General features: G+C 51.3%; 6 protein-coding genes across 6 annotated transcripts; 3 read left to right on the top strand and 3 right to left on the bottom strand.

The window, feature by feature from the left end:
- The first annotated feature begins 50 nt into the window (after positions 1 to 50).
- Positions 51 to 2,136, top strand: F9C07_2129761 (dor1-like family protein). The gene has a single exon (XM_041284792.2). The coding sequence runs from the start codon at positions 331 to 333 to the stop codon at positions 1,807 to 1,809; it is 1,479 nt and encodes a 492-aa protein (XP_041142971.1). The 5' UTR covers positions 51 to 330; the 3' UTR covers positions 1,810 to 2,136.
- A 223-nt stretch (positions 2,137 to 2,359) lies between these two features.
- On the top strand, positions 2,360 to 3,664 carry F9C07_2655 (RNA polymerase II transcription elongation factor-domain-containing protein; the record flags this gene model as incomplete). Its single annotated transcript, XM_041284785.1, has 1 exon — positions 2,360 to 3,664. The coding sequence occupies one exon, from the start codon at positions 2,360 to 2,362 to the stop codon at positions 3,662 to 3,664; it is 1,305 nt and encodes a 434-aa protein (XP_041142972.1).
- Positions 3,665 to 4,421: 757 nt separating this feature from the next.
- On the top strand, positions 4,422 to 6,023 carry F9C07_2654 (putative cyclin; the record flags this gene model as incomplete). Its single annotated transcript, XM_041284786.1, has 1 exon — positions 4,422 to 6,023. One exon carries the CDS (start codon positions 4,422 to 4,424, stop codon positions 6,021 to 6,023), a length of 1,602 nt encoding a protein of 533 aa, XP_041142973.1.
- Positions 6,024 to 6,672: 649 nt separating this feature from the next.
- On the bottom strand, positions 6,673 to 8,439 carry F9C07_2653 (putative serine/threonine protein kinase; the record flags this gene model as incomplete). Its single annotated transcript, XM_071510992.1, has 1 exon — positions 6,673 to 8,439. One exon carries the CDS (start codon positions 8,437 to 8,439, stop codon positions 6,673 to 6,675), a length of 1,767 nt encoding a protein of 588 aa, XP_071363859.1.
- A 1,112-nt stretch (positions 8,440 to 9,551) lies between these two features.
- On the bottom strand, positions 9,552 to 10,727 carry F9C07_2652 (dihydroneopterin aldolase domain protein; the record flags this gene model as incomplete). Its single annotated transcript, XM_041289856.2, has 2 exons — positions 9,841 to 10,727; positions 9,552 to 9,755 (listed from the first exon to the last, which is right to left on the bottom strand). Exons 1-2 carry the CDS (start codon positions 10,660 to 10,662, stop codon positions 9,552 to 9,554), a joined length of 1,026 nt encoding a protein of 341 aa, XP_041142974.2. The 5' UTR covers positions 10,663 to 10,727.
- Positions 10,728 to 11,263: 536 nt separating this feature from the next.
- On the bottom strand, positions 11,264 to 14,153 carry F9C07_2651 (pre-RNA splicing factor Srp2). The gene is made up of 7 exons (XM_071510991.1): positions 13,777 to 14,153; positions 13,273 to 13,401; positions 13,215 to 13,220; positions 12,990 to 13,150; positions 12,438 to 12,511; positions 12,282 to 12,378; positions 11,264 to 12,222 (listed from the first exon to the last, which is right to left on the bottom strand). The coding sequence occupies exons 1-7, from the start codon at positions 13,826 to 13,828 to the stop codon at positions 11,839 to 11,841; spliced, it is 903 nt and encodes a 300-aa protein (XP_071363860.1). The 5' UTR covers positions 13,829 to 14,153; the 3' UTR covers positions 11,264 to 11,838.
- Between the last annotated feature and the right edge of the window lie 106 nt (positions 14,154 to 14,259).

A 14,259-nucleotide genomic window follows, 5' to 3' on the forward strand; every position in this document is an offset into this window, starting at 1 on the left:
GGTGATAGAGCATAAAAATCGAAATTAAACGTGATATTCAAACAGGCACCAAAAAAAAAAAAAAAAAAAGAAAAAGCAATGAGAAATGAAAATGCAACGTCCGGACGTTATTCAATCCCATAAGACAACACTAGAGGTATACTTAGTAGGACGGGCAAGGTGAAAGTGGGGAGACATTCGGAGATGCTGCGCTAGTTGCCGCAGCGGCTCCCGTACAGTATCGCGTCTCTCAACTAAAGTTGTCCAGTTCCTCTCTCCAACAAACCTGCCGGACATCTATGCCCCACACCTTATCTTTCTAGATTGGAAAACCTGCAAGGGAGCTACATCATGGCGGACTATCTTTATGAGCTTCTGACGCCGCACTTGGTGCCCACAAATGCCTCCCCCACCCCATTGAACCCTGAAAGTGATACAACCACTGCGCAGTACCTCAACCGGTTGCCCACTCTCTCACTCCAGGCATTGCAAGAAACCGAGCCACAGTCACTCGCGCAATCATCGCATTCAAATATCCTATCGCTTCAAGCTTTATCAAACCGCTCCCATAAAACCTTCATCTCTTCCGCCGACAACCTCTCAGGTCTACGAAACTCTATCCCCCAGTTGTCTCGAGATGCACAGCAGTTACGGGATGCGATTCCGAAGCTTGACGAAGACGCAGTCTTATTTTCGTCGAAATACAGTCGAGCTGCTGAGAATGCAGCGCTGGAGAAGCGGAAGAAAGTAATGCAACTAGCAAGGAATGTTGACCGATTGTCGGATATTCTAGAATTGCCAACGTTGCTCTCAACTGCCGTATCTTCGGCAGCCGCAAGTTCCGGGGCGGCAGGTGGTTCATCCTCCACGACATATTCAGCGGCATTAGACGTGTATGCGCATATTAAGAGATTACAAACTCTGTATCCGGATTCTCCTCTAGTTAGAGATGTCTCCGCCCAAGCTGAGGACGCCATGAAGGATATGACTACGCATCTGATAACCGGTCTTCGGGCTCAAAACCTCCGACTAGCAGCTGCTATGAGAACTGTGGGTTGGCTGCGGCGAGTTGCCCCCGAACTGGAGAATCTCCGTAGCGACGGAGGAACTGGGACAGGAGAAGGCGCCCTTGGTGCCCTATTCTTGATTTGTAGATTGGCGAATCTGGTAACGACGCTCGAAGCGCTAGATCCCTTACGAGAGCTCGCAGACCAAGAATCGCACCGCAGAACTCAGAGTACGGAGAAGAAGCCCGGGTCCTGGTCTGATGGACACCAAACAGAGAAGTTCTTAAAGCGTTATATTGAGATCTTCCGCGAGCAGAGTTTCGCTATTGTCTCCTTGTACAAGAACATCTTTACCCCTAACCAGTCCGAGTCAGATCCAGCAGTGACAGGGTTGCGAGGGATTGACGCGCGAATTAAATCAACAACACCGCGACCCGCTCAGCAAGAAGATCCACTACAGTATCTTCCACCAGCACTTGCAACGTTTCCCATGCATCTGGTCCAATTACTGACAGATACCTTGCGGGCATACCTACCGAATGTTCGGGACAAGAGCTCGCGCGAAAGTCTTCTCACCCAAGTTCTATACTGCGCCGCCAGTCTAGGACGATTGGGCGGAGATTTTGGAATGATTCTTACGGAGCTGAGCGATATGGGAGACGAGGACGAAGAAAACATGGCCTATGAGTGGGAGGAGGTGACGAGAAAGCACCGAGCCCTGGCAGGGCGGCTGGAGCAACTCACTGGAGGGAATGCAGCATCCGGATCCCCCAAGGGGACCTTACGGGCGGCCTCACCTGTCCAAGGGCTTGGAATCGCATGAGGAAGTTTGGCCCTGTTCATCTGACTGCGGCTGATAAGCGTTCTTACTTGCTGAAAGGAGTAAATCAGGACTCCGGTTCGGCGCGCTAGCCGTATGGGGCACTAGCGGCGGGTGCCGTTTGACCTCCGCCGGTCGTTGTCTGGACCGCCGGCTTCTCCGTCCGTCATCTTTCCCTCCTCTCTTTCTCTCTCTCTCTCTCCCTCCCTCCCCTTCTTTCTTTCATCTTCCCTTTTTTTCTTTTCTTTTCTTTTTTTTTAATTCCCTCCCAGATTAGGGGCAATTGTTCTATATATATTATGATCATTTTTGTTTCTATACATTTTGAATGTCTGTCCTATAACCCTTTGATCGGTGCTGGTCTGCCGGCTACCCTCGTTCCGTCGTCTTCACTGCCGTCTCTTGTGTGACGTCCTTCTCCCTTGCGTACGCACGACCTGTCCATACTCACACCAAGGAATGAAAGTCTGCCTATAGTCGGTGTGGAGAAACAAGTCATTGAACAGAAACTTCGGGATTTCACTTCACCCACCGTGGTTAAACCTTCTACCCGATGGCCGCCCCCGCTCTCTCAACCGGATTGATCGATCCTACCAAACAGGCCGAGTACCCCATTATTTTGGGCGACAGGCTCTCAGGTAAAAATGGCTCTTCACGATCAAAGCTGGTCAATATCCAATATAATTACAAGACAAAGTCCGCGACCGCACAACAAACCATTACCAGGTCGTCGCAGTCGAGGGATCACTATAACCTTACTATTACGGACAAGGCACCGAATGCTGAACAGAACACCTTAACATATTCTTACCAAGGCAGCGTTGACCCAGACCAAGCTGTTTCAGAATCCGAAGAGCGAAACCTGGTATTGGTGTTCGACTCCCATCGAAAGGCCTTTGTCCTAGAACCGGTTGCGGCGCAGCTCAACTTTAACCTCCGCTCAGCTCCAGCGAAGACAGAGAAGCAAGTGCTAGAAAAGTATGAACAGCTTCGGACTTTGCAGGAGGACGACCAAGGCTCAGGAGACGATCGGGGTTCAGATCATGCCAGTGGGAACGATGATGGCCCGGCGGATGACAGTAATCCATACGACTTCCGGCATTTCCTTCCTAAGGAGAATGCCGACGACGACAAGTCGGTCTCAGACAACGCTACACCAGAACCTCATTATAATACAAGCAAAGCCAATACCCCATTAATGCCTGCGACTATCAAACCTACACCGAGTCCGAAGCCTAGCCCGAAGCCTCGTCCCAAAACCCAGTCCAACCCTCTTCGTCTCCCCAAACCTGCTAAGCCTGCCAAGCATGATAGCGCAGGGACCCCCAAGACAAGCTCCAAGCCTGTACCTCGCGATCAGGACGCGAAAGAGAAGGTGCCTGCTCGAGACGACACGATCGAAGCTGCCAAATCCCCATCCTTCGAAAATGGAAGCAGCGCTTTGTTATCCCAACAGCCGGCTCCTTCACCCGGGTCTAATATCATCATTGACGGAGACCTTATCATTGACATGGGCTCGCCGCCACCATCTCGCCCTGCATTCCGAATTGACCCTGCTCACTTCTCTTCCAACAATACACCGTCAAATAATGAAGAAGATGAAGATGAGGATATCGAGGATCTCCGGTTGCCCTCCCCTGCTGGGCACGCAGGGATGCCTACTCGTTCCGGAAGGGTAGAGCCTAGTTACAATACACAAGCTGATGAAGATGAGGTTGAGGATGACGACGCTTTAGCGGCAGAAATGGAGGCTGCATTTGAAGAAAGTGCTCGGGAAGAGGAGGCTAGAAATCATCAGTCATTACACCATTACAATGCTCCTAGCGATGACGAGAGTGAAGTCAGCGAGGAAGAGTAATTCTCCCTTCTTTATCGTTGCATTGTTGGAATAGTTATGTGTTTTTTTCCGTGTTTCAAAACCATATATAAGCATGGCGTTCGTTTGGAGTTTGGAGCGGAATAATGAACTCAATGGAGTTTTACAATTATTGATAGCAGTGATACCACCTATTGCATCCCAACCTGTATAGAGGATCAGGATAGTTCCAATACCATGATGTGTATTTCGAGTTGATTGATGCATGTAAACGAGTTGTTCTGCGAGTTCTAGGCCGGAACAACTTGATGATCCGATCTGAGATCACGCATTTGTCCGGCTGCGGATCATTCGAACTCCAACAAAAACCACCGCCAGATCTGCAGGGGAGAGAATCCTCTACCGAACAATTTCCACCGCCTTGTTTCCGTTCTTTGAACGGTTTTTCTTTTTTCGATACTTTCTCTCTTACCTTTCTCCGGTCTCTGAGCAGAGCACTCCCCCAACAACACAACAGTGCGACTGGCCTTAAATCCGGGCTCGGCCCACGATGCGATGAAGGGTCTCTCGCGCCATGGTTGATTTGATCTGTTAACAACCTACTTTTAGCTTCTTGTTGTCAGCAGAGGACGGAGCTTCGGCGCTTCTTGTCCTTCCTTTTGGCCTCACTGGTCGACTAAATGGTTGATTCTGCCTACTCGCAGTCCTTCGAACTTGGCTTCTTTCTCTTATCCATATCATCGACCTCAACCGCCTTTACAGATATCCTGTTCCTGCAAGGATAACAACACAATCCTTCATGGCGTCCACAACATCACAGCCGGCGGAGAAGCAACTTGTGCCCGCACCATCGAACCCCGTCCTTCTTGCGACACAAGCCCAATGGCTTTTTACAGATGAGGAGCTCACGCGTGCGCCGTCGCAACTTGACGGTATGACACTGGAGGCAGAACATACAAGTCGCAGTAAAGGGGTCAATTTCATCACCCAAGTGGGCATCATGTTAAAATTGCCCCAGCTCACCATTGCAACTGCCGCCGTCTACCTTCACCGGTTTTTCATGCGCTACAGCATGGTGGACCTGCCGCAACGACCGGGAATGCACCCTTATCCGATTGCCGCCACCGCGCTATTCTTATCGACCAAAGTGGAGGAGAATGTGCGGAGGATGAGAGAGCTGGTGGTTGCATGTTGTCGGGTAGCGCAGAAACAACCCAACCTAGTCGTGGACGAGCAGTCTAAGGAGTTCTGGAAATGGCGAGACACGATCCTGCACCACGAGGACCTCCTTCTGGAAGCCCTTTGCTTCGATCTCCAACTTGAACAACCCTACCGCATCCTCTACGATTTCATCTGTTATTTCGGCGTCAACGAGAACAAACCCCTCCGCAACGCTGCCTGGGCTTTCGTCAACGACTCTATGTTCACTGTTCTTTGTCTGCAATTCTCGGCTCGAAATATTGCTGCCGCTGCCCTTTACGCTGCCGCCCGACATTGCGATGTGGGATTTGAGGACGACGCCTCTGGCCGGCCGTGGTGGGAGCAGGTCGACGTGGATCTGGCGCAGGTGCGTCGCGCGTGCACAAGAATGGCACAACTATACGAGAACAATGCCATGCAGAAACATAGCCAGTACTACCCGACCACCCCCATCTTCGCAGACGAGGGTACTGAGAAGACCAGGATCCCGCGCACTGGCAGCCCGGCTGGTACCCTGCGTGAAACAGACACCGCGAATGGACGGAAGCGGTCGAGGGAGCCCGAAGACGAAGCCCAAGGCCGCTCAGAAGAACCACCCATTCCCCATGACCAGGGATCGACAAATGGTGAACGGTCTCCGAAACGACCACGCATGGGCTCAGACGCCGCTGCACAAGATGCTTCAGCCGAAAAGAACGCATCCAACTCCACATCGTTCAACTCCTCCCAGGGAGCAACGGGGTCACGCTCATTACCCCACGACCGCCACCAAACAAACGGTCATCTCCCTCCCCCTCCTCACCGCTACCAACACCCCCTACCTCCCGCTCCGCGAACCTTCCCCCGTCGAGACAGCGACCCCCGTCCAAGCGGCAGCGGCGGGCGCCCCAACGCCTCATTTAACGACCCAATCCAACAACGGATCGACGAAATCGTATCCCAAAACTTGACCACTCCCCAAGGCGGACCCCCGCCCCGAGACCGACGCAACTCAGACCGATACCGCGAACACGAAGACCCCAGCCGAAGACGTCGCTCAGACCTCTCCTCCACCAGCAGAAAATCCATCGACGAGCAACACCCTCCACCCCCGCCGCCTCCTCCTCCCTCCGATATGCCCCAGAACCAACAACCACCCCCGCCTCCTCCGCCACCAGACCAGGACGAAGAAGGCGGAGGAAGCGAAGAGGGCGAGCTATAGTCATTATAGGTTCTTCATGGTCTTCGCTGCATCTTTACCGCATCTTAAAAACAACTATATCACTGCTATTACCTTGCTTATATCACTGGGACATCCTATTTCATCGTCGATTCTTAGTCCGGCGGGGTTCGTTGGCTACACTGTACAGTACATAGGTCTACGTAGTGTGGACGGGGCAAAACTAAGTATACAGGATCATCGGTTTGAATATCACGATGACATAATGCCATTACAAGAAGATGAAGAGAAGCTGAAAAGAAAGAAAAAGAAAAATTAGGAAATTCTGTTTGTAATGTATTGCTACCTAGGTCAATATTACTGGCTACTTCTGTTGAGGTAACGTCGGGCTTTGATGGATCTATACCGGACGGAGAATATCCTATTGTTTTGGCTGGTTAGTGTTAGTATAATACATCGTTGTAGCCCGGGGTGATTGGTCTGTAGCAAAACTGGGAGCAACTCTATCCGAAACGCATACGGTATCGATGAAAGACTACGCAGAGGATGCAAGAATATGTGTACGGGAGCGACCATGTGCCATTGAAGCTGAATCTACCTGTGCTGTCACCTGGAAATAGACGGACAAACGAAAGATACCCGTTGCCATAGTCTGTGCTTCGTCCCGCAGGCTAGGGACGCGCACAGCGAGTCAAAAGCCTTTGGTCGCAATTCCCAGTCCGTGATCAAGCAAGCTGCTGGAAGCGACGAAACTGAATCCTCCGAAGGGGTTACTCTCTTCTCCAATGACGTCATAACCAGATGACATGGGACGTTGGCTGCCGCGCTGATGGGCTGCATAGTGATCGTCGAAGCTGGCAGGGGCAACGAGCGGGCTCAGTGGAAGATGAGTAAAATCGTCGGAGAAGTTCTCCGCGAGTGCAGGATCCGTGACAACAGGGACGATGGGAGGAGTGACTGCACGGCGGGCGAGGGCTTTCCAGTCGATCTTGCGGAAGAACCGGTGGTTCTTGATTGTCTGGAGATCTTTGGGCATATGGTATCCGAGACGCTTGGAGGGCTCCTTGCGAAGGAGACGGGTCAACAGGTCTTTGGCGTCCGGGCCAAGGAAGTAGGGCAGGGTTAACTTCTGCTTCAGGATTTTCTCCTGCAGCTTGGCGTTGTTATTGGCTTTGAACGGAGGTGATCCTGTGAGGAGATCGTATGCCAATGCCCCAAGGGACCACCAGTCGCAAGCTTTGCCGTATGGCTTGCCCTGGATAACCTCTGGGGCCATATATTCAATGGTGCCCAGAGAAGAGTTGCAGCGGTCATCATCACTGGCAGATATCTTGCTGAGACCGAAATCCGTCAGTAGAAGGTGGCCTTCGTGGTCCAAAAGGCAATTTTCGGGCTTCAGGTCACGGTAGATCACACCGACGTTCTGGTGCAGATGCTCGAGCGCGAGGACCATTTCCGCCATATAAAATGCCGCCACATCTTCATCAAACATACGCTCCATGGCCAAGTGCGTGAATAGCTCGCCGCCTTGGGCATATTCCAGGATGAGGTAGAGCTTCTCATGGTCCTGAAAAGCGTAGAAAAGCTTGACAACAAATGGATGGCGGTTGACACTCTCTAGGATCATACGTTCTGTCTTGGTCTGCTCCACAAGCTTTTTATGAACGGTGATTGAGGCCTTCCGGAACTGTTTCTGGGCATAGAGCTTGCCCGTGAGCGCATGGCGCACCAACAGGACAGTCCCAAAAGAGCCTTTGCCCAAACAGAGCAGGGGCTCGAAGTCATCTGTGGTCATCTTCCGGCAAAGCTGTGTGCGCATATCCTTAATGCTTGATGTATTGTAAGACTTCTCCTCTGCTACGGCATCAGCGCTGACATAGTCATGTTCCAGAGGCACCTCATAGCTGGTCAGAACCTCCGTTTGGTCACTGTCCGAGCAAACACTTGCATTGCTCGGTGCCTCGGAACCAAGATCACTCGGCGCGCCTTGGAGAGGGCGGTCTCCAGACAGATTCAACGAATCAAGCTGAAGCTTTAGAGCGCTAACACCATGTCCTGAAGCTGGCTGTGACATTGGGCTATTACCCGGCCGCGCTGAAGAGCGCGGTGCGCGTGAACTAGAGGTCGAAAAGTCCGAGTCCTCATCGCCAGAACCCATGGGGGTGAAGCCACGAACGGTCGAGATCGCTGGGGCGGCTTGTTGCTTTTTCTTCTTTCGTCGGTCTGCCTTTCCGGGGAGCGGATTCGCATTCAGTTTCGGTGCTGGGAAAGGATTGCCTCCACGGGCACCCTTCTCAGAAAGCCCTTGTTTGCGGTCAGGGCTAGCATCGCTCATTCGAAAGCTGACGGTTTGGTTGCTGTTCAAGCTGACCTCATTCCGGGGTTGCGACATGTCAGCCTGAGGGCTGAAGACGTCACCGACCGAGAGATCATCCTGGAATGTGCTCGACATCTCCATTTGCTTTTCTTCACTATAGCTTTATGTACTTCCCTTTTCCTTGCGTCGCTTATCCAAAGATTATCCGAAAAGGGAACGTCACACCCAAAATGACGATAGATCCAAAAGCGTAGAGGCGCCGATAAGCACAATGTGTAAACGAAGAATATCACACCCACTCAGTCATGAATCAGCGGCTATGCACTTGCGAGACCTATCAAGTAGTATCTGGTTATGGAACAGACAGGTTAGACCCAATTTTGTCCTCAGGCGCACGAAAGTGGGGTATCCACAGCAGGAGTTGCGAAACACCAACGCAAGGGGAGTAAACATTTATGAACCACGCGTACTTTTTTCACGATAGATCCTACTTCTGCTCAGCCGGCTGGACTTGACTGATCGCACTGGATGCTCAAAAGCAGCAAATTACCGTCCGCCCTTGTTCAGGACGGACCAAGGACCCCTAGCCAATTCACCTTGTCGACAGAGGATTCGGGAAGCCGGGTAGACGATACAACCCGAGATCCAGCCAGCGCGGTAGTCCCTTGGAAATAGACACCAGTCAAGTCGTCGTGGGTATCCAGGGAAACAAAGCAAGTGTTGGCAACGCGGCCAACGAAGCGAACGGTCTCGGAGTGTGAAAGCGTGGGCGCAGACAAGCACATAGAGAAGTGGCAGGGCGAATGTTTGTAATGGTTGAATGGATTAATATCCGGGGACACCGAAGAAAGGAATTATGGGATTACCTTCCGGGATAAACTCCTGGATTAAAAGAGGGAGAGGGAGAGAGAGAGAGAAAGTGTGACCGCTTGGGGCTTCCAGTCGGAGATGTTAATTATTATTACTTGATTAAAAAAAAAAAGTACGCTTGGCCCTTGATCCCGGGGGGCCAATCAGCGTGCCCCGGTGCTAAGCGGCACTAGCCCGATCGGGGAGCGCGGGTCTTCACGTGCGGCAGTCATTGGGTACTACATTTACCTCATTCAACAGACAGAAACATACTTAAAACCGTAAACAATTATGTTGGTAGAAACTTGGTAGATCTGACTACAGATCGACTGCGGAGACCATTGCAAAGCCTCATGACGTCATGGGCGGTGTTAGGGCGGAGAGGATGTTGTGTAGTATAAGCTCTATACCCGCCCTCCATCCATCTCGGATCTTTCAAAGAATGATTGGGACCGGGTGATCTCTATTCCTGATCTTCCCACAAAGGCCAACGCGCTAGGCTTCTCTACTCGAACTGTCACGCGCTCGTTGGCAAACTCCACTGTCACTATGCGCGCGACAAAAGTCGCTAGTGCCTCCACGGTTTGAAATGAGGTTTCTTCGACGCGCTATCAGACGTAGACATCTCACGTTAGTCACAGCTCAGCATAGATAAATGCGTCTTGATGGTAGGGGCATAAAAGAAGAACTAACCTCTGCGACAGCTCTAGTCATTGCTTGGTAAGTGTCTACCACAGTTGATCCCCATGCCAACTGGCCCGGGCCCTTGAACTCCAACGAAACGATCACGGCCTGCTTCTCAACTCTCTCATGGGAATTGACACCAAGAATACAATGGCATCTTATGCCCTCAATACGGAACTCCTCTTCTAGAACAACAGGGCACCGTTCAGAGTCCTGAAGGTTGCCTGCAGCTTCGTTCTCTTGCTTGTAACCCCAAACTGTGACGCTGCGGTATTTCAAGCCTTCTTCGGCACGCAGCAGAGCCTTGGGGAGATGTAGCCAAACCTCACATCGACCAAAAATACCGTCAATAGGGGATGTCGAGGCTGGTGCTTGACTTGCGGCATTGTGCAAGTGTGACATTCTCCTAACCCCGGCCGTAGTCTCATCGAGTAAACCTAGGCTGCAGTTCGCAACAATGGCCGCCGTCAGTCGTACATCCTGACCAACATCATTCTTCATCATCGAATTTCGTCGACTGCCCTCCAAGCTAATCATCCGTTTCCCTGGATGTTCCTCATGCTGCCCCATAGTGCGAATGTCTTCTTCTAACCGGCGGTAAAGCTTCCCATAGTCGATAGAAAGAGACACATCATCCGCATTCGCAGATGCAACAGCCGACGAGTAAGATAATTTCAGAGAAGCAGTGCATGGCTGCGACTTCCCAAGCCGATGCCATGCCTCTGGGGCGGCAGGTAGAGGGAGCTCAATGTCACGGAGTCGCACGCTATCTAGGACGGCGGGGTGGGACGGTATATGAACATTGACTCGCTGTTCAGCCATTGTAATCATGATAAAGGCCCACGGCTTGTAACCGTAAAAGAGAGAGAGAGAGAGAGAAAGAGAGAGAAAGAGAAGAAAAGAAAAGAAAAAGAAACAGATAGGGGAGTTATTCTCTGCTCGCACGCTGGCGTCCTCGCAAGCGAAAGCTAAGATAGCTCTGACGTCAGTACACCCGAATGTCACTGACAACAATTGTTAGAAAAGTAGTACCGGAATCAGCAAATGCACATCTCAAGAACAAATGATTCGCCTAGGTTATCTTCAAACGCAAGCAGCTCCTGAACAATGGCGGATGCTTCTCGTGGTTCTGTGTCCGGAGAATTGAGCAAGAATGATGGTGGGGTTCTTTAGCGCGGGGAGCTTCGACAAATATTACGCCGGGTATGAACTGAACACCAGAAGTACAGCGCAGTTCCCAGAAAACTTAAAAGTTATCTCCACCCAAATTTCTCGCCTCAGCTCAGGAAACTCCGGCTGTGGTTGCTCAACCACCACTGGTTCATAGGTCATGAAAGTTAGATATATACTACTTCAGTACTCCGGGCACTCGGTATGAAATTGATACGGCGCTTATCGCCCGTCCGTGCCTCGCGCAGGTTTTTACATATTTCATCAGTCAGTGACTCCATAACGGTAGCTCCGGTAATCCTATTAATATACATCCAGACCTCCCGTAGAGTAAACAAGCGATAGACTTGCTTGGTCAACGTACAATATCCTCGTAAAATGGTCCATGTCATATCATATCAGGGAATTCTGTATGCTGCAGGAACGAAAGACGGCCCTATCCACAACACCCGGCGCAGCGCTGGCCAACCACCAGGAAAATGTACCACATCTCGACGAAAGCGTGCGGCGCGCTAAGATAGACAGTGACTAGACTGTCGTCGCATACCTTTTCCTTTGATTTTCGGGGGGGTTTCTAGTAAGTGCTCAAGGGCCTCAGAAATTGTCCTCACGTCAAGCAATAAACGGAAATTTTTCGACAACAGGCACGTCGCATCTTCGGTGCGTCCATTCCGGGAAATGAGGGTGGGCTTGGATCACAACCGATTCCTTTTGGAAAGCAGGGGAAAGTGGAATCAAGCAAACACAAAGGAACACAAGAGAAAAGGGGGGAATAAACACAAAGCACATGGGTATCCGCCATGCATTCAAGACAACCAAATCACAGGAAACAGGTATTTACCAGTAACCACGGCGGTCATAGGGCACATATTCACCCCGGGGGGGACTTCGAGGGCGTCCGTATGGCCTTGGTGGCATATAAGGATCTTCATACCGAGGCGGCGGCGGCGGCGGACGGACATCATAAGGGTCATCATAGGGTCGACGTGGAGGTGGATAATCATCAATACGAGGACGAGGAGGAGTACGGCGTCCATAGCCATCACGGTCATAATAATCCCGGCGCATTGGAATTGGGGAACGCTCCCGGTAATGAGCACGGGGACTGTAGCCCCGAGGTGGAGGGAATCTCCGGTCGTACTCATCTACGGGTGGATAACTCCGGCGAGGGGACCGAGACCGGTAAGGATCACGGAAAGGGCGCTCATCAACAGGCTGGATCTAAAGGATATCAAAATGAGGACCTCATCCCAGCTCTTTAAGCGGAATTTGGTTCTTACATCTGCCACGCAACTCACTCGGGAGCCTTTGAAATCACGCCCATCGAGCTTCTCAATGGCAGTCTTCAGATCGTTCGCAGTCTCAAATTCAACGAACCTTGAGTATTAGTGTTAACAGAGTCCAAAAGCCGTCCTGGTTAATATGAATTCACCCACCCTCTGCCAGGTTCACGGCCGGTTTCCGAGTAAACGACATCAAGACCCGCTCCACGTGCGAAGTCTTTAAGGTCCTAGAGAATTCCGCGGTGTGAGTTGATTTCCTGGTGCAATAGTGGAGTCCGGGATTATCCAAAGGGAACGCATGAAACAGAATACAAAAGAAAACAGATTCAGGCCATGGTTTCACCAAACCAAACGGGGGCTCCAGAAACGGCCTAAGTCCATGCTGCTAGTGGGTATTCCGTCCAAACGGGATCTTCCAACGCCTAACCTACCACAGCTCCCAGGGTAGCTTAGGTCCACGGAGTGTGCCTTGGAAGTACTGTGAGTGCTAGGGTTGGAATCGTCCCTCCACCGGGGAGGATATCCAAATGCCATGATTGGAAGGTTGTACCATGGCCAAGTCGAGTCCTTGGGGAGTGCTATCCATGCGAACAGGGCAAGAGACAAGGGAAAATCGGGGGGAAAGCGGGGTATTTGTCATGCACTTATCGGCCAAAGTGCACGGGGTTCCGGGAATCCTGAGAAAAATAGACATGGGCTGCTAACCTGCCAACTTGTTTCCGGGAGTCCAGAAACCATCATACGGTAGACCGTGCGACGGGGACGAGGCATATTAGGACGGTCCATTGGGCCAGGGAAGTTCTCCTTGCGACGTGGCCCCCGCGCGAATTGTACAGTGAGTCGTTCGCCTTTGAAATCACTGCCATCTGTAGAGAAGATTCGGTCAGAAGCGCAATTACTCCAGGAACCGGTGCGAAACCGAATACATACGGAACGCTGAAAAATAATATTAGCCATATATACGCGCCGTCGGGGACCAACCGCCTACCTGGTACAACATCTCTAGCATCCATCGCATCTTCGTATTCAATGAATCCGAAACCGTTCATAAGCTTGATCTCTGTAATTTTTCCGGAGCCATGGGTGCTAAAATGTTCCTCGATATCCTGCTTGGTGACTGAAGGCCTCCCATGGCGCGTAGGGCGCCGCGAGAAAATGTTAGCTCATTGCCATCAAATATAACAAGGTTATCCAGAGGGTACTATGGGTTGCCAATAGGGATCCGGAGTTGGAAGTGCTTTTAACAAAAGAAAGGACAAAGAATAAGTGCCAGTTCCCTCTATCAGACAGGCACCTGGCGAGCGTTGAGAGAAAACAGCGGGTGCAGCGCAATTCCCTTGTTGCGCATCAGGGCCAAACGAGAGAAGAGCCTTGGCAATCCATCGGAGCATCCTGGTACTTGGGGCGCAGCAGACTAGATGGGCAACATTCCGATCGGGCTGGAGAATCGAGGGGAACCTCTCAGAGAAGGGATTGATAAACAGCTGCATACCATTGCGGGGAAGATTCCCGAGATAAAGTCGAGTCGACGACACTTCAGTCATGACGGCAAAGAAGAATGACGTCTAGTACTGATCAAGTAATAAGAAACCCCAGTAAGATAGTTCTGGCCTCAGGACCCGCAACGGCCAAAAAGTACGATGGAGGAAATCACTTCCAGATAAAATGGCGATATTCGACGCAAACCGGGGGTAAAACGAGACCTTGGGATCAAGAGGGCTGCAGTCCTAACGGGATAATGGCTATTGTTCCTGAATCCCCAAGTGGGACGTTGGTCCAGAAGGTTGCTGGTGGCGCCTAATTAGAGGGCAATGGGGATCTCGGTGGCTTAACTTAAATCGCTAAGGATGACACTTCCAGTGTTAGAATATCGGCCAACCGAATACTAAAGCTAGATAACGGGAGCAGAGAAAGAAGAGAGTGCGCGAGAGGAGGATAAGGAGAGGGGAAAGAGTTGAGGGAGGTAGAGTAAAAG

The sequence above is a fragment of the Aspergillus flavus genome, chromosome 2 (assembly GCF_009017415.1).
Source record: "Aspergillus flavus chromosome 2, complete sequence".
In the NCBI taxonomy this organism is placed as follows: domain Eukaryota; kingdom Fungi; phylum Ascomycota; class Eurotiomycetes; order Eurotiales; family Aspergillaceae; genus Aspergillus; species Aspergillus flavus.

Bases quoted from the DNA above. Each gene is read 5' to 3' on its own strand.
- F9C07_2129761 (XM_041284792.2), top strand. From the start codon at position 331: ATGGCGGACTATCTTTATGAGCTTCTGACGCCGCACTTGGTGCCCACA.
- F9C07_2651 (XM_071510991.1), bottom strand. From the start codon at position 13,828: ATGACTGAAGTGTCGTCGACTCGACTTTATCTCGGGAATCTTCCCCGC. The intron at 12,512-12,989 runs GTTAGCAGCCCA...GGAATTCTCTAG, and splicing joins TCCCGGAAACAAGTTGGCAG to GACCTTAAAGACTTCGCACG. The intron at 12,379-12,437 runs GTGGGTGAATTC...CTAATACTCAAG, and splicing joins GGCCGTGAACCTGGCAGAGG to GTTCGTTGAATTTGAGACTG.